Source organism: Lissotriton vulgaris, chromosome 1_1, assembly GCF_964263255.1.
Source record: "Lissotriton vulgaris chromosome 1_1, aLisVul1.2, whole genome shotgun sequence".
In the NCBI taxonomy this organism is placed as follows: Eukaryota; Metazoa; Chordata; class Amphibia; order Caudata; family Salamandridae; genus Lissotriton; species Lissotriton vulgaris.
Genome location: NC_141685.1, coordinates 1,313,474,530 through 1,313,493,347, shown reverse-complemented (window position 1 = coordinate 1,313,493,347; position 18,818 = coordinate 1,313,474,530). Strand labels below are relative to the sequence as shown.

Sequence of the window (18,818 nt, the reverse complement as noted above, 5' to 3'; positions counted from 1 at the left end):
TGCTGCCCAACCAGATGTGCCCCTTGGAAAGATACCCAGCACAACCTTCCATATTGGACCTACCTAGAACATGACGTGTATTTGAGCGTGCTGTCACCCTAAAGGGTCTGCTGGCTCTGACAGAGAAGTGACAAGATGAAGCATGCTAACCTGCCCCCAAACTCAGTTGAACACCCATGTGTGTGAGCTAACCCCCAACGTCTGCAACAGCAGGCCAACCCCTATAATGTTTTACTTCCCTTTGCTCGAGGGGAGGGGGAGGCAGTCCTGTCCAAGGTGTGTGTATTGAACATGTGTACTGGAAGTACCTATGATTTGAGTATAAATGACTAATTCATAGTCCCTGGTGTTTTTAATAACTAATAGCAGGTCTTACAACTTCATCAGGCATCCTCTGCTTACTTTACCTCACAAATGGACTGCAAACAACTCCTCGGCTAGTGGTGGGCTAGGCCACCTGAGCCTGGCCCAACCCACAACTAATCAGGAGAAGGGAGTACACACTTAAGCTAATCCCTACTCACCCCTAGGTAGCTAGGCCGAGCCTTAGGGCTTATCCCAGAGGCAGTGTAAATTTAATGTGCCAACCCCACCCACAGTAGCAAACTAGGCACACCACACATGAGACTGCCTACACCTCTCACCTAGTTACCATACTGTCACAGAACGCCACCACCATGCCTGCTGGTACCAGTCCTCAACCTGTCTTGTGCCCATGTTGCCACGTGCGCCTCTCGCAGACATGTAAGGGACAAGAAAATCAAGCCATCAACGTTTGTTCCTGCAATTTATACGTTATTTTAGTCCGGTAAACTGGATGCTGGGATTAGCATTAGTAGGCCTTTGACTTTTAACTACACCACTGCATTACCCACAGTGAGCAGCCGTAGTCCCGGGCAAACTCTGGGAGCCTTTGCATTTTTACATTTGGTGTGATTCCGCGCCAGGGAAGGATATCCTCATTGCATGACCACCAGCAGTATGCTTGCCTCTATACTAAACAACAACTAAATTCAAACCTTTGTGTCAAAACAATGTGTTTGATGCTGCGAGTTTGTCCCACCATCCTCACTGTAGGCTCCCACCTGCCAAACACACTATCAACCGTATGTAAACAGCAAGACTGTGCCACCTGGGGGCTAAATCACCCCGTGAGTAGATCATTATGCTGCTAGTAGGCAGGTGACCGATGAACATTCTACAGACATTGCACAATTATCAGTTTTTACAAGGCTTTTATGTTATGTTATGTTATGTTATGTTACGATTATTTATTGTGCGCACAGATACTCCAGCCAAGGAGCGTCCTGGCGCAGAGGCAAGGTAGCACGTAACACAACACCAGGCTAAGAACAAAACTAAGGGACAGCTAAAACAGGAAGGTTTTTATAGCCCTCCGAAAGGTCAGAAGGTCCTCCAGCAAGCGGATTTCAACAGGCAAGGAGTTCCATGCTGACGCAGCCATTACCTTAAACGAGCGGCCTCCCATACGGCTAAGCCTGAATCTGGGAACCACCGCAAGGGCCAGACCCTGAGAGCGAAGGCTACGGGCAGGGACATAAAAAGACAGACAGCTCGACAGGATTTCCGGGCCTGTACCTCTCAAGATTTTAAAAGCAAAGCACAAAACCTTGAAGAGGATGCGCTTCCTAACCGGAAGCCAGTGTAGGGAGCGAAGGACACCTGTTACTGAGCAGAATCTGGGCAAGCCCACAATCGCCCTTGCCGCAGCATTCTGAACCCGTTGTAAGCGGGTTAATTCGGCCTGGTTGGCCCCAGCCAGGAGAGAGCTGGCGTAATCCAGGCGGGAGATGATAGTAGCCTGGATCACCAACTGCCTGGTCGGGGCGTCAAAGAACTTGAGAACAGGTCTCAAGCCTCTCAGGAGACCGAAACAACAAGCCGCGGTTCTTTTAGTATGGCCTACAAAAGAGAGGCCCGCATCCAGCCACACCCCCAGATTTTTCACTTCCGATACCGGGATCGGAGTAGGTCCCAACTCTGAGGGCCACCAGTGGTCACCCCACAGCTCCACTCCCTTTTATTGTTATGAAAATCACTTCCTGCAGTCAAGTTACTTGGCCGGTATGTCAAAACACCCCACAAGCTCTCTTCCCTTTCTGTAGTGTTATATATTGCATGCTGAAAGGCTGAATGTAAACTCCGGGAATAGAGCCTGCGACCAAGAGGTAAACCACTGATTCCTGCAGTGGAGGTGATAGTCCAATGCCACCTGGCCTGGTCAATTCACTCTCCCGACCAGCTTCATTACCTCATGAATTTGATCGTAATCAATGCCTGTTGTTGTCAAGACTCACATAGACAGACAGCGTTGACTTGTAGCGGGCCGTCACAAGTGCCAGAGTTGACAATTAAGAGATGGAGCAGGGCACCAGAAACCACCTGGTCGAAATATAGCACCGGAGGACTTGCTGCTGGCATAAGGCATTGGTAGAAACTGCCTGTACCAGCACCGACCCATGTAAAGCACAGGGTATCCCAGCGTGCAGCAGAGAATGGATCTACCGATACTCTCCAACAACCTTCAAATGAGTCTGGCTCGAAGGATTCTATGGAACACAGTATTGTAATTGACAAAATTGTGCGTGTTCGGAAATTGGGCGACACACTTTCCCTAGAGTGTCTCCCATAAGCAAGCAGTATAAGTGCCTGTGCCGCATCTAATCTACCAACTACTTTCAGACGTATTACCTGGTATTTGGATACACACCCTTGTCAGAGACAGCACACACCTGTCCCTCGTGAAAGGCATCCCTATTCAGCCCCACCCAGGAACTGTGTCCGGTACACCCTCAAACCACGCAACCTGCTGAAAACCCCATCTACAACGAGATGCTGGGCAATACTCTGCACTGGACACTGCCAACCCTGCAACCCTCGCACAATGAAGTTAAGGCCTAGTGCGGGGCAGGACCACGACAGGGGGGTGGAGACCTCCTGGCCATATGCATGCCTCTGCTCCTGCGTGCCATCTTCTCAGCTGATGGTGGTCTCCAAAACGTTGAGTAAGCGACCCCCTATTAGAGAACATGCAGTGAGAGCATAACAAAAATTGTTCTTACAAAGCCAGTATCACCGCCCATCTCTTGCACACCAGTTATAACGGTCACTCTCGACATCAATGTATTTATTATGTGCAGACCAGGCATTAAAGTAACATAGCAATTTCAAAGGCTTGAATTACTCAATGCCTGTTGAAGCGGCCATCTCTTAGTTAGACAGACAGCGCCAACTAGTGGCAGACTGTCACAAGCACCGGTGGTGACAAAGTGACGGTGCAGCGCACTTTAACACAGGTTACTTGATGCTGCAACCTAGCAATAGCAGGCCATTGCAGCACCTTTGTTTGGAATCCATTGTTGACTTTTTCACATTGTGGATTTAAACAAAAGGAGGCTGGGACTTAGGACCAATCTGCCAAGTGGGCTCCCTAAGCTTATATTGGCAGGGGTGAAAATCATGGAGTCCACCCCCTGCCGTATACAAAACCAATGGTACAGCTTCTACTGGTCCGTAGATAAATTATTAAAATAGTGCGCCCTGTACCTTCCCATGTTGATCCCTATCCGGTGCAGGAGACCAATGTTGCATTATACCTTTACCTACTTATGGATTGTTGGGGCTTTCCTTCGTGTTTTCCTTCCCTACGCACCTTTGTACGGACCTCCACCTGAGTGAGACGCTCTTGATTTTTGACAGCCCCACAATCTATCACTAAATGACATATGTGGTGTAGACATTCTCTAGAATGCTTATTGTTGTCTGCACACTAGAGCATTCCAAACTGGGGTTACGCCGGGACCGCATGAGTTATTTTCCAGGAAACTGTCCCACGGCAGAAGAGGAGCGGAGGCGTTGACACCGTAGCATTGTTGTTTACATAAAGGGCTCCTACTCTCTTCGGGGCCCGGGTGCACCACACTGGGAGCCTTCTGCCTGCTCCGCCCCCCTGGCACTGGACCAAGTAGCACATCATGCGGTGGCTGAAGGTTTTTATATGTGGGTTGTCCCCATCACGTAACAGTAGCGGTCCCACTCGCTGCAGTAACAAAGATGCCCATTTTATGAGACCCCGGCCTCCAAAGTCAGTTTCATTCTGACTTATTGTAGTCCTGGCTGAAAACTCCCCAGGCGCCGAGCCCGGGAGTGCTCGGCCACGATGAAAGCATCCTCTCCCCTCCCCTCCCCTGGGTAACCTGTGTTCCCTGGGCAGGAGGTCGCCCGCCGACACACGCAGGCCGGGTAAGTCATTGCCAAATGTGCTGTGGGCTGCGAGGAGTGCCTGATGGGATACCACACATCTGGCAGACAACCTGCACGCTGTCAGGATCCTTACTCTAGCCACCCCCACCAGCCGGAACCGAGCCGTGCAGCACCGCCCGCCAGAGAACTTGCTGCCGGCCTGATCCTGCTGTTGCTAGGAGAGGAGGAGACCCGACCTCCGCCCAGGCGGGCTCGTACCACCCAAGACAGGTGCCGGACATGCGCTGACCAACCTGAGGGGATGGACTCCCCTTCGTCTCATTACCCCATTCGGAACGTGCAGCTGCCCACGGTCTGTTTGATGGGGGAGGAGGGGGAATACCCCTGGGCCCGGAAAGTTGGACCTGTTCCCAGTACTGTTGTAATTGTCTCCCGCTGCTGCGGAAAGCGCCGTCACGGCAAGCGCAGAGGGAAACCCAGCTTAAGCCGGTAGGGGAGGGGCGGGATGTACAGTGTGTCACCTAAGTACCCTGGCGGGGAAAGCCCTTGCCACCACTGCACATCACCTATTTGTGGGAAGGGACGGGCGGTCATGACGAACCCCCTCCCACCCGAGCAACCCAGCGCTAACGGCATGCCCAATGCCCGGGATGTGCCCCCCCACCCCCACGCTGAATACTTAGTTGCTGAGGCATAAACCCGAAAATGCCCTTACAGGGGAGCCACCCGCGACCACCCCAACCAGAGAGCTAGCCAGCCACATTCCCCAAGCAATTCCATCGATGCAAATGGCTGACCCCCGTGGTGATGGCCTGCTCCACGACGGTACTTCCTCCTACACTTGTTGCCGCTGGGCTGATTACTGCCCCTGGCTACACCACTGGACCTATAGGGCGGCCAAGGTACTCGCATGGGGGTCTCGTACAGCCCCTAATTCCCAGCTGCTCGTCTGGGCACGCAGCATGCGGCAGAGAAGCTTGTTCACCCCTTTCCCTGCCCCAGTCCCCCAGCCGCGTCCTCCGACAACAGCGGCCTCCTATGGGCGGCCGGGCCAGAAACTATCCCAATGGATGTAATCCTCTGCAGCAAGGTCCCAGTGACCGGTGATGCAGCCACAAGGGAAGTGCTGCCCCATCACCGGGCAGAATGCTCAGGACCCTGGAAGCCCCGCATTGGGCTCCGGTGCGTCACACAGTAGGAGGGGGAGCCCCGAACTTCTATATGCTAACGTTTTTATGTGAAATGCATGTAAACTTGTGCCATTATTCAACTGCCAAGTCAGAGAATGGGGGGTAGTGGGGTGACTAGTAGCGGCCGGGAGTTGTCGCAGCAGGGCCGCCTCCCCCTGACCTGGTATGGTGGTTACTTTCCCCAGAGACAAGTAACACCCGCGAAGGGGGGTCACTACCCTCGGCCCTGCATACAAAACCCCCGCGAGGGAGGGACTGGGCACAGCGAGAGAGGCTCCCCTCCTCACACCAGGCAGCCCCAGTAGTAACGGGAAAGGACAGCGGCAAGAGAGGACGCAGGACCAGCTGTCCCCAACGACACGGGCCAGGCTCCCAGGGCACTGTGCTAGCCCCCACGCAGTCTGCCCAACCGGTTGCTGCCGGGCACACAACGCATTGAGTGACTACTAGGGGAGGGGGGCGGTGATGCACTCACTGAACTCCTGGGATACCTGTCGCTCCTTGAAATCACGGAGCCAAGTCCCACACCCCCTGCGGATTTACTCATGGTTGCGGGAGAACGCCGCGCCACCCATCTGCATCACTAGGCACCAACAGGCCCCTGCCGGCGAAGGTCCAAGCCACGGCCTGGACAGAAGGCAGCCGGAGAGGGGGGGGACTCGCGGCGCTCGACCCCTCCTCCCATATCCCACACGCTGCACCTGGCCAACGAGGGCCGGCCCCCCGGTGTAAGGTAAGTGCCATTGACGGCCTGTAGTCTCCGACCTCCATGCCCCTTCCCCGATCTGCAGAGAGCGAAACGACCAGAGGAAGGGACCACCGACCAAACCCCCTGGAGCTGTCCTCCCATGCCCCCCCCCCCCCCCCCCCCCAAGAAGGCCGCAGCCACAGCAATGGCCGGGCTTAGCAGCCTTGTCATCGAAGGGAATGGGTAGGTGAAAGAAACTCACCGCATCACAGAACAGCTCCTGGAGATCCCACGTCCCAAACAGCGCAACAGGCAGCGGGCAAGAGACTGCCCTGTGGGCGGGGGAAGGTTTTGTACCCCTGTCCCCCTCCCACTGCTGGAAGTGATGCGGCCAGCAGACCCCTTTGGTCTCTCGCCCAGGAGGCCTGGGCAGCCAACTTCTGTGTCTTCCTGTGGCACTAAGGCGGCCGCCCTGTTGGAGGGTCCCCCACGTGGCCCCCCGGGCAGCCTTGGCAGAGGGAAGCGGCTGCGGAGGAGCTACAAGCGTTCCTGCGGTCTCACTGAGGAGAGAAAATAGGCACAATGTACTAAAGCGTGCAAGCGCTACAATAAGGTCACCCATGAACGTAGATTTTGAGTAGAATAACAACATAAACGAGGAAAAATAAGGGTCAAAAGGCCAGAGGCGCTTATCTGGCTGCTGGAGCAGCGAAGGAAGAGGAGGTGTCAGCAGCGACAAGGGACTATCAAGGGGACCGTGGACTGCTTATTGGACAATATTTACTTTTGTTGTTTCACTTTGACTTTTTCCCAAGGTGTTCTGGGAAATGAAGACTTCTGTAGTATGGGATCTTTTTGTATAGTCATAATCAAGTGAATAGTCCATCTCATGAGTGTGGACCCCAGAGCAATCAAAAATAATATCTTAAATTGTCAAAAATTGCAGACCTGCACAAACACAAGAGATAATTTAAAGACAGATAATGCAGCCTATATCCACAGGCTACTCTGTCCAGTACTTCAACTAGAAATTCCACCAAAAACCACAAACAGCACAGCCTGTCCACTTTTTCCTCACAGAGAAAACTTCCCTTTTCTCACAAAAGCCTCAGGAATGATAGAGATGAAGGGGTGGACAGACAAGCCCCATAGGCTGCCATTATGTGGCTCAGACAGTGATACTGTGCCTTTAAGAAAACTTTCCAGAACTCTCTCAGTATCCCAGAATGCACAACAGGTCCCTTTTTGCTTTCAGTTCTTTTTTCCGGCTCCTGCTAGCAGGACCCTGGAGCATTGAGCTCTCCCTTTTTTGAGTTTGTTAAAGAATTTTTGGCACTTTTAAGTGCTTAAGAGTTTTCACACGACGTGTTTTGGTGCCCTCTTCCTTTTTCTATCATCTGAGCACTCTATTTTTATCAAATATACCTGAATTATTTTATAAATGCCCGGGGTGCTCCAGGAAGAAGGCCAAGTCGGATCCACATGAACTGTGTATCCTGTGTCTCCCTTCTTCTCATTTACCTGAGAAGTTTGAGATCTGCCAGACTTTCTCCACCAGGACCCTGAGAGACCGAAGGAAGATCAGGCTCCAAGGACTGGAAGAAAGAAGGCTGCAGAGTCAAGGTGGGTCTGGAAAGGCTGGATCTGCCTCCTCTGCACGTGCTGAGGCCTCTGGGGGGCTCCCCAGTGTCAAGAAGGCCAGAAAGCATCGCCGTTCTCCGTCGACGTCGATAGCATCGACGACGGCATCAAGAGGCGTGACGGCGGTTTGTTCCCCTTCTCCCTAGGGCTCTGGGTCGAGACGACGTTGACGCTCGATGTCAAGGGGACTGACGAGACCACCGTCGAGGTCGCCGCCAAAGACATCATCATCTTCGTCATCTTCGACGTCGACGCCGACACGTCGATGGGGAGAAGATTCCAGCCGGCGTCGGCGCTCGCCATCGAGGCGACACCGCCATTCGCCGTCGACTCGAAGGTCAGCGTCGAGAAGGAGGTCGCCGACGTTGAAGCGGAGAAGACGTTCGATGTCAAGGAGACGGTCATTAGCGTCGAGACGGCGAAGCCCGTCGTCGAGGCGTAGATTGTCGACATCGAGACGAAGTTCGTCAACGTCAAGGAGGCGTTCTTCAACGCCTAAGAGGAAGAGATCTTCCTCCAGGAGGCGTTCTGGAGCCAGGAGTCCTTCCAGGTCATCTGGGGCAACACGACGACGTCGGTCACCGGCAGGGGGCGCTGCCTCTCGATCGGCTACGCCCAGGAAGAAGACGACGGAGACACTGGGCTAGGTGTACTCGCCTCCTAAGCTGAGGTCGCCTAGTCCTCCTCCTCCATTGCCAGAGGAGCCGCTGCCGCGCGCTGCTTCGCCTCCTCTTCCGGTTCCTCCACGTGTACCACCACAGTTGCCGCCTCCGGTGCCTCCACGTACACCGCCACTGTTACCTCCTCCTGTGCCGCCACGTGCACCACCACAGCCTCCGAGGTCGACTTCACTGCCGCACCTTCCAACGCCGCCTAAGGGGGCACCTCGGCCGAGGTCCCCGGTCAGGCCGCCGCCGCAGGTTCCACCACCAGCTGCTCCTCAGGCACCCGAGGAACACCCAAGGCCTAGAAGACCCAGATCTCGCTCTGGACAGAGAGGGAGATCCAGGAGTCGCCGTCGGTCATCGACGAGATCCAGACGACGCCATGGGAGGGGTCGGTCTCGGTACAGCACGGGATCGTCCAGTGCGAGGGTCTATTCTCCAACCTTATCCGAATCCCCTCAGACGAGGGTATCCCCGGTGGACGACGTGGTGTCCTTTCAGGAGGTCTTGCTGAGGGGTGCTAACAAGCTGGGCATCACGCTGACGGTGCCCACGCCCACGACCTCCGTCATCTTTGAGACTCTTCACAAGAAGCACCTGTCTCAGCCTCTATTGCCCTTGGTTCCAGGGTTAGTGGAACCCGCAATGGAGCTCTTTCTCACTCCGGCAGTGACGAATGCAGCCCCCTCGAGGCTGCAGAAGAAGTACAAGGCACCTGATACGGACCCGGCTTTCCTCCGGACGGATCCCATTCTGGATTCCGTAACAGTGACGGCGTCGAGAAAGCAGCACGCCACCACCCCATCGTCGAATGTGCCTCCGGACAAGGAGAGTCACTGGTTGGACTCAGCGGGCAGGAAGGTATCCGGGACGGCCGCTACCTCCATGAAGGCTGCCAGTGCCTCAGCACTGTTGGGGCGCTATGATCGGGCTCTGTGGGAGTCCCTCCAACAGTTCGCAGACCTCCTCCCTCGGGAGAAGGAGGACTTTATGGAGATCCTGAACGAGGGGTTGCTGGTGTCGAATCAGCTCATCAGTGCAGCTGCGGACTGGTCGCTCCTGGCAGCCCATGGTTACTGCCATGGTATCAACCAGAGGCGCCACGCTTGGCTTAAATTGACATCTTTAAAGCCAGAAGCCCAGCAGAGGGTGGCCAATCTGCCCTTCTCAGGAGAGACCCTCTTCGGGAAGCACGCTGATGACGAGATGGCATGAAGGCGGAGGCCGAGACTCTGATAGCGGTGGGCTTGGAGAAGCCCAAGGACCAGCAGAAAAACTACCGCCCGTTCCAAAGACGGTACGGGGCGCAAGGTAGAGGGCGAGGACAGCAGTCTGGACAGCAACAACAGCAGCAGTTCCAGAGGAAGCCTTTCCAGAAGCGTCAGAAATCCAGGGGTGGTCAGCAATCTGCCACCGCGTCCAAAGGCCCGGCCGGGTCTCGGCCCTGAGCGGTTACTTCCCCGTCATCCGTTACCCACTCCGGTGGGGGGGAAGCGTTCAATATTTTCTGGCAGAGTGGAGAAAAATTACTCAGGACAAGTGGGTGCTGAATATTGTTCGCAATGGATACAGTCTTCGGTTCACCAGCCCGCCTCCAGCAATTCCACCTGTCAGCTCGCAGTTTCAGCTGCGCGAGCTCCAGGCGGAGGCCGATACCCTGTTAAGGAAAAGGGCTATAGAAGACTTCCTTCTGTCTCAAAGGGGAAGAGGTCTGTACTCACAGTTCTTTCTGGTTCGCAAGAAGGACAAGAACGAGTTCGGGCCCATTCTGGATTTGTGACAAGCAAACAAGTGGATTCGCAGAGAGAAATTTCGCATGCTGTTGCATCAGATTTATCCTCAGCTGCAACGGGGAGACTGGCTATGTGCTATAAACCTACAGGATACGTACTTCCATGTGCCCATTGCACAGAAACACAAAGTTCCTGCAATTCCAAGCCGGCTCCAATCATTATCAGTACACAGTACTGCCATTCGGGCTGAAGTCTGCGCCCAGGACGTTTTCGAAGTGTATGGCAGTGGTAGCGGCACACCTGAGGAAGAACACGGTGTTTGTCTACCCGTACCTGGACGATTGGTTGATCAAGGCCTCCTCCTTCTCAGAAGCTCAAGCGCACTTCCGGAGGACGTGCGTTCTCTTGAGCAAACTTGGGTTGCACATCAACATGTCCAAGCCTGCCCCTTCTCCGGTCCAGTGCATTCAGTACTTGGGAGCCTCCATCAACACGCTGTCGGCAAGCGGGTCTCCTTTGGAGGAAAGACGATTATCGCTCCTTCGGAAGAATCAGGCTCTTATGACCGCTCCATCTACAACAGTGAGGACGGTGTCTTCTCTACTGGGGTCGATGGCCTCTTGTATCTTCCTCACGCCACACTCACAGCTGCACATGAGACCGCTAGAGGAGTGCTTGGAGGATCAGTGGGATCAATGGGATCAATGGGAAAGGGTCTTGGGACGACAAGATACAACCTTCTCTGCATGCTCTTCAGTCTCTGAAGTGGTGGTTTTCAGCGGAGAATCTCCTCAGAGGGGTTCCCTTCCACAAGGACATTCCAACACAGACTGTTGTGACGGATGCGTCTCTCCACGGCTGGGGGGGCGCATTCCGGAGACTTACAGATTCAAGGAACGTGGTCCCCGACGGAGTCCACGTATCATATCAATTTCCTGGAACTCAGAGCTGTTCACTTGGCACTGAAGGCCTTTCATCCGTCCTTCCAGACCAACTCTCTCCTTGTACAGATAGACAATGCGACCATGATGTATTACCTCAACAAGCAGGGGGGTTCGAGGTCGCGCACCCTGTCGCGGGAGGCGCAGGCGATCTGGCACTGGCTGATAGCCAGAGGACTGACGATAACGGCTACCCATCTGCCAGGTGTGCAGAATGTTCAGGCGGACGCACTGAGCAGACTGATTCAGGAAAACCATGAATGGGTCATAAGCGCAAAGTACTAGGAGAAGTCTTCGCAAGGTGGGGGACTCCAGACGTAGATCTGTTCGCCACCGCCGAAAACAGCAAATGCCGAGACTTCGCATCCAGGTACTACCAGCAGGTGACGCTGGGGAATGTGCTATGGATCAACTGGTTGAGCAGCTTTCTGTACTCTTTTCCACCCATTCCCCTGATTCCGGCGGTGCTCATCAAGCTGTCCCAGTCCAGGGCACGGATGATCCTGATTGCCCCGGAATGGCCCAGGCAGTGGTGGTTCACGGACCTGCTTCACCGGTCTCTCCTTCCTCACATACGGCTGCCGTGCCGGCCGGACCTTCTCACGAAGTTTGGGGGGCAGATGGTGCACCCCAACCTCTCGTCTTTGAGTTTGGCGACATGGCTCCTGAGATAGTGCAATATGGCCATTTGAATCTTCCTGAAGATTGTATGGACATACTGAAGGAGACTAAGCGCCCTTCCACTAGGACTTTTTATGCTTACAAGTGGAAGAGATTCTGCATCTGGTGCAAGTCCAAGAACTATGATCCAACAACATGTGAGGAAGATGTCATCCTTCCATATCTGTTACATTTGGCGCAGTGTGGCCTTAATTTTCATTCCATTAAGGTTCATCTTGCTGCGCTGACTGCCTACAGGAAATGCCCTTCATAGACCTCTTCTTCCAGATCCCTGTGATCAAGGACTTTTTGGAAGGCTTGAAGAAAGTGTTCCCTCCTGTACGGCTTCCTTCGCGTTCATGGGAATTGAATGTGGTGCTGTCCAGATTGATGAAGGAGCCTTTTGAACCGATTCATAAGGCTTCGTTACAGCACCTGTCCTGGAAGGCGGCGTTCCTCATGGCCATTACATCGGCACGCAGGATGAGTGAAATTCAGGCATTGTGTTGCCAAGAACCTTATACTGTATTTCATGCTGCTAAGGTTGTTATGCGTACTCACCCTAAATTTCTTCCAAAGGTTATCTCTGATTTCCAAGTTAACCAGACCATAACTTTACCTACATTTTTTCAGAATCCTTCATCTCCAGTGGAAAGGTCTCTACATTCCCTGGATGTTAGGAGGGTGTTGAAATTTTATCTGGATAAAACCAAAGATATTCGTAGGTCAGACCAATTGTTTACCAATTATGGATCAGTCAGGACCGGTCTTGCTACCTCTAAACAGTCCATTTCGAGGTGGATTGTGTCCTGTATACAATTGTGTTACCAGAAGGCTAATAAGACCTTAGGCGGTAAACCTAAGGCTCATTCCACCAGGGGCAAAGCTGCCACGACTGCTTTGCTACGTAATGTTCCCATTGAAGAAATCTGCAAGGCGGCCACTTGGAAGTCGGTCCATACCTTTGCTAAGCATTACTGTCTGGACACTGATGCCAGGACAGATGCTCAGGTTGGGCAGGCTTCGCTGCGAAATTTGTTCGCACAGTAGTGGTGTTATTTCTCTTATTCTCCACCGCCGCTTTGGTGTGGGGATGGGCTTGCCATTCTATTCACTAGATTATGCTATACACAGAGATCCCCTACTACAGAAGGAGTAGTTTCTGTCCTGTAACTCCAGCTCTGTAGTAGGGGTATCTCTGTTATAGTCATAAGCGCCCTCCCTCCTCCCCAGTGGAGAAAGATATTCATGTAAGGAATGCTACAGGTCTGGCGTGTTACGCCTTCAAAAGTAACTGAAAGTAAAAGGGGACCTGCTGCGCATTCTGGGATACTAAGAGAGTTCTGGAAAGTTTTCTTAAAGGCACAGTATCCCTGTCTGAGCCACATAATGGCAGCCTAGGGGGCTTGTCTGTCCAACCCTTCATCTCTATCATTCCAGAGGCTTTTGTGAGAATAGGGAAGTTTTCTCTGTGAGGAAAAACTGGACAGTCTGTGCTGTTTGTGGTTTTTGGTGGAATTGATAGTTGAAGTACTGGACAGTGTAGCCTGTGGATATAGGCTGCATTATCTGTCTTTAAATTCTCTCTTAAGTGTTTGTGCAGGTCTGCATTTTTTGACAATTTAAGAGATTATTTTTGATTGCTCCGGGGTCCATGCTCATGAATGGGACTATTCACTACATTATGACTATAACAGAGATACCCCTACTACAGAACTGGATTTACAGGACAAAAACTACTCCTTTCTTCTACTTTTACTTGGCTGCTGTAATAAAAAATGAAGAAAGTACAGCATAATCCTCGCCTCCGGTCCTGACATAGAATCCTCAAGTCTGCCCTAGACACCGCCTGGACACACAGTGCCAGCCTTTCTTTATATGCAGGAATATTTGCAGGCTTTTAATGGATAGTCCAAGAATTTGGGACTTCACTTGCCAGTCTTTTTAGCACATACCGTCTTTTGTATTCATCACCAATATTAATTCCCTTTCATTGTGTTTGTTTGTTTTCCTTGCTTTTAGCTTGTCATTTTGAATTCTTTTCCACACTTTATTTATTCCCTCAAAGCTTCATGCCCATGCGCAGGCTCTTGAGTAAGTGGTATTTTACACTTTTACATTTGTAAGTTGTATGTTAAATGTTTTATTCTGAAATTAATTATTTTTTGCAAAGTAAAATGTATCATATTTTTTCAAAACTAGGGTCGGCCCTTTGCATTTCATACTATCCCTATAGATGGCAAACCACATAATTGAAAACCCTTGGTGTCTCTTTTTACATTTGAACCCACCTTTAGTTCATGTAGCCTCAATAGCAGAGTTCCCCAAGGCTGGTCATCCCCGGTGGGGTTGATATGAACATGGTAACACACCAGTATTGGTGGGTGTAAAGCGATGGACCCGGCATATCACTTGGTATCTATGTGTGTTGTTTGTAGGATTTCTCTACAATTTTGCAATATTACTCTGATGTGTTAAAAAAAATGATGTTGAGATTTTTAAAAAGACGAGTTAAACGTGGTGGTACAACTGAGAAACCAGTAAGATTTAAATATTCGAGAAGTGTAAGTATTCTGACCCATCCAGTTAAGACATAAAGCTGGTAGATCTTTCAGATGTCTTCTTTTAGTTGGTGTGCATGTCCTACGAGGCTTCTTACACTTGCTTTGTGTGGATCACCACACTTAAATTTTCATTGTTTCACTCGTTAACTAATGGACCCATACGTTAAAAAATAGAAAAATCGGACTCCGAGATGGAGAGCGGTGATGCTGGTGTTTGAAGCGGTCCAGAGCATTGTGAGAATGTCCAGAGACGTCCAATGTTCCCAAACTACTGGGACACGCACTGTTTAACCCCCAGATCTGTGCTTTCTCGCCTGCAGGGCCTGGTGTACACGATCACAGACGTGGAGGAGGTCCACGAGTGGATGGCCAAACATTTCAAAGAGCACCCGCTCTTCGAGCAGGTGCCCGTGGAAGAGCTGGTAAGTGAGACTGCTGCGGCTGCAAGCAGAAGAGGGGAAATGGCCTGTGTGTCCCAAAGGTAAACATCTGCGCCATTTTACGTGCAGGCTCCTGTGACTAAAGTCGCTGGCTATCTCCTGTGCTTTGTTTGAGCCCTTTATGTGTTCGGGTACGGGTCACTGTGCATTTGTAGGCTCTGTGCTGTAGCTCAGGCTGCCAATCAATGATGTTTTAATGCTGTCCAGCCCCATTATTCCTTACATGCAGAAGACATAAGACATTCCCTAGAGATGAGTATACTTTGCCTTGAACTATGTTTCTCCAAAACCTTTATCTGATAAAAAATCTGCCGCCTCTCATACTGGAAGGTCATACGTGACTCGGTCGGTAAGAATTCTGGTTTGTTGGTACCTTTTTTACGCCTCCTCATCTATTTCTGACGCAGCGAAAACTCCCAGTTCGACATAATGAAAGTGACTACGCATGGAAAGCCCCAGAGAATACCAGTGACTGGAAGATCTTTTCTGGAAGTGAGGATATCCTCAGCAGAGTAGCCAGCTCCTAAAGGGACACACAGTATAATCTCAGCTCATGACCACACAAAGAATGAGCAGGCTTCTCATCTGCCAGGGGAGATGCAGAAGGCACACTGTATAAGTGAATCTTGGTGGCCTTTCCAGAGGCGATGTCTTCAACAATTTACTACTCCGTGCTAAGCTTAGCCACGCCTGCACACAATAACCTCTATCTACGTGTGCAGTATGATTCAGAGAAGTGCTTCTGCGTGCTGTTGGAGCCGCAAACTGCTAACCACTCATGGTCCCACTAGAGTGATGCAAGCACCACGACTATGGAATGCCTTATGGGGAAGCTGACCCATACCGTAGCGCTGACCATCTACAGTTCTGAAAGGTTTCTCATTGTTACATTATACAAGACACATGTCGGGGGTACATGCTGGTAGACAGCGTCCACCCACTATTTTCACATAGTGAACGCTGTCCACGTTGCTAAGAAGTTGGGCCCCAATGGCATATACTGAATTTGGTAATTTTCAGACACCAGAACACATTCAGCAGCACGTTGTCTGCTTTTGTTCCGAAAACCAACGTGCCGGTGGCGAGGGAGTTTTGTTATTTTCAATTCCAGGTGGGAGCAAAACAAAGGCTGAATTTAAGGGGCCATTGGGCCTCCTTTTGTTGAGTTGCCTGGCTTGGAGTTAATCCGGACCCTCATACCCTGATGCAAATGCAATGGAGGGGAAACAAAGGTGCACAACATTTTATTACTACACAAGTACTTAAGAGAGGCATGGATTTGACTTTGTTCAGTCTCTGTATATAAGAGATGCGCATGCACTGGAAGAATGTCAGATGAGCCGATCTGTCCCAGTATTTATACAAATGACAATTTAAATTCCACTATCTTGTTTTATTTCTTTCATTCATCCCAATGCAGGGTATCAGAGTGCATTACATCACAAGTACATGTTATACATTGACCATAAATCATAAAAGTATGTAAATTAATGTACAAGATGTGGTATATAAGACAGTGAAAGGGTCACATGTCCTTCATAGCTCACTGTGCTATATTAAGAGGATCACAATGTATGAACTGCAAGAAACAAAAAGATATCTGTGTAATCTTTGCACTTATTTGTCATTCATTCATTAAAAGCAGTAACCCACATACCTACCTATCTACTAAGATACAAATCTGCCATTGCATGTTACCTGATGTATTGCAGAAAACACTTTAACCCTCTAAGCTTCTTTGATTCAAAACTGGGACTTAAAAAAACATAGATGTGTTAACCTCCAGAGTTAACTTACCATCATTATTATTCCCTGAGGTTTACTGACCACATAAAGATATCTACAACAGGTGCCTTAACCCCATAAGATATTTTAAAATGCAGCCTTTGCAACCAATTAAGCAGAACATATTTACTGCGAAGAATATCGTTGTTGCTAATTTCTTCGTGGCAGGGTTTTGAAAAAAGAAATGTATAAGTTGAGGCCCAGATTTTATGTCTGGATTTCTTCACATTTTTGGCGCAACCCTGATGCAAAATCGCATTTATCAAATCTCGTAATGTGCTTATATGTACTTCTAATAGACCTGCCGAACCTGAACATATGTATGATGCCTTGAGATCTGATGTCACTTCTTGCCATGTCACTTCCTGTGAGGTCATTGTGTGATGCCCCTTCCTGTGATATCACATCCTATGATGCCTTGTGCTGAATGTCATGTGTTCTGATGTCATGCACTACGATGTCACGTGCCTTGATATCACTTTCATTCTGCCTAACATGGTTAGTTCCACCCTTCCATTTTTAGGACTTAATGTCCTGTTATGTAGAGTTTTAGAGTGCACTAATCACCCATGAGGATATCCAGGCTCAATTGTGCTTGCAGCCTCATGATGTCACCCCCACTTCTTTGAGGCATTCGATTTTTGTTGCAATTGTTACTCATGTGATCCTTCCTGAGATATCTTGCAAAAAAGGTTGAAGGCGAGGTCTGTATCTGGAACTGAAGTTGCATAAATTGTGCACTGCGGAATTGATGACCTTGTTTTGGATATCCTTGTTCAATAAGTCAACCATAACTGTGGCAGTGGTAGCTAGAAACACACAAAAGATGATGGGAGGATTGCTTGCAATTTGTCTAACCACTGGCAACTGCTCGGGGTAGCATCCAACCTTTTTTTTTTTGCTAACCATGTCACCTCAGTTTGGACCCAACCATATGCAAATCAGCCTTGATCCTGTTACTCATGGGAACATTCCAGTCGGAGCTACCAGGCCAGGTCCCTGTGTAGTAATCAGGGTTCCCAAGGCCTACATGCTCCGTAGATAACCCACTTACATTCAAGAACTGTTGGCACGGAAACTGTAAAATTCAAAGAACAAGTTTATTAAGACCCCATGGGGTGGTGGTACACTCCTACAGCACCCTTCGGTAATGCAAGAAGTATCACACCGAACATCGGTGTGACTTGTTCTTTTATACAGTTTACAGGTAATAAAAGATAGGCGGCACAAAGTTACAAAGCATTATGTACATATATGGTCATGTTTTGGAACACAACCAGCTCATTGGAGGGTTACAACCCCGCTGGTCAGTTTGGCGGCACATTCCTGAGGGACGACTGGTCAGTTGAGACTGCGCATGTACGGATTGACCAGTACTAAAAATAGCCTGTTGCTGGGCAAACTCGAGTGGTCAGTGGCACGGACAACGGACTAAAGGGCACGCTAGCCACGAGGCAGCTTATGGTCTAAGATGGCCGCCGTAACCTACAAAATGGCGTTTTCATGTATAGCCAATTTAAGCGGGAAAACGTGTAGCACAGCTAAGCGCTAACTCGGCCATTGTCAAATTACGACAGACGACCCTTTTAGCGTTTAGCTGAAGCTACCTCATAGTGAACATAGTCAGGGTGTTCATCTTCGATATCTATCAACATTATTTGAGTTATATCTTTATGAAGCATCATTTTGTCATGGGCAAGAGCTCGTCTTGATGGTACACAAACTGATAAGCACATAGAACATAAAGCTGGGCCACATTGAATACATAAGCACACGAAGAACAGTATCCCTACAATGATACATAGAATCGTTAGCAGTTTCCAACCCCAAGCAGTAAGTATTGACCAGAACCATCCTGAAAGTGTCCAAGTTCCATTGTCCGGGTGTATTTCAGCTGCAATCTTATGCAGCTTTGAAATGGCATCATAAACAGATGGTGAATTGTCAGGTATATAAACACAGCAGCTACTTCCGATAATTCTGCATGCCCCCCCACGGTCAGCTAAAACTACATCTAACACCATCCTATTTTGGAGCGTAACGATCCTAGAAATCTGAAGTTCTTCAGTAATATTCCCAAGTGCAATGGCAGTGTCATTTGCTACAGCCTCAACAACACGTGTCAATCGTCTTATTTTCCGACTGTTCAACGCAGCCCCCACAAAAGAAAACAGTCCCAAATTGAAGTCCACATATTGCTGCAAGGCAGTATCAGTCTGGTCGATGTCGTCCAGAACAACAGTCCGTTTAACCCGATTCAAAACAAAGTCATGGTACAAGACATAAT

At 50.2% G+C, this 18,818-nt stretch overlaps 1 protein-coding gene across 1 annotated transcript in view; it reads left to right on the top strand.

Moving 5' to 3' along the window:
* Positions 1-18,818, top strand: part of METTL1 (methyltransferase 1, tRNA methylguanosine) — a 185,532-nt gene that overhangs the window by 158,021 nt on the left and 8,693 nt on the right. Inside the window, exon 5 of the mRNA XM_086936524.1 lies at positions 14,627-14,728. Within this exon, the coding sequence (XP_086792650.1) occupies positions 14,627-14,728 (102 nt within the window). The remainder of the gene's footprint in view (positions 1-14,626; positions 14,729-18,818) is intronic.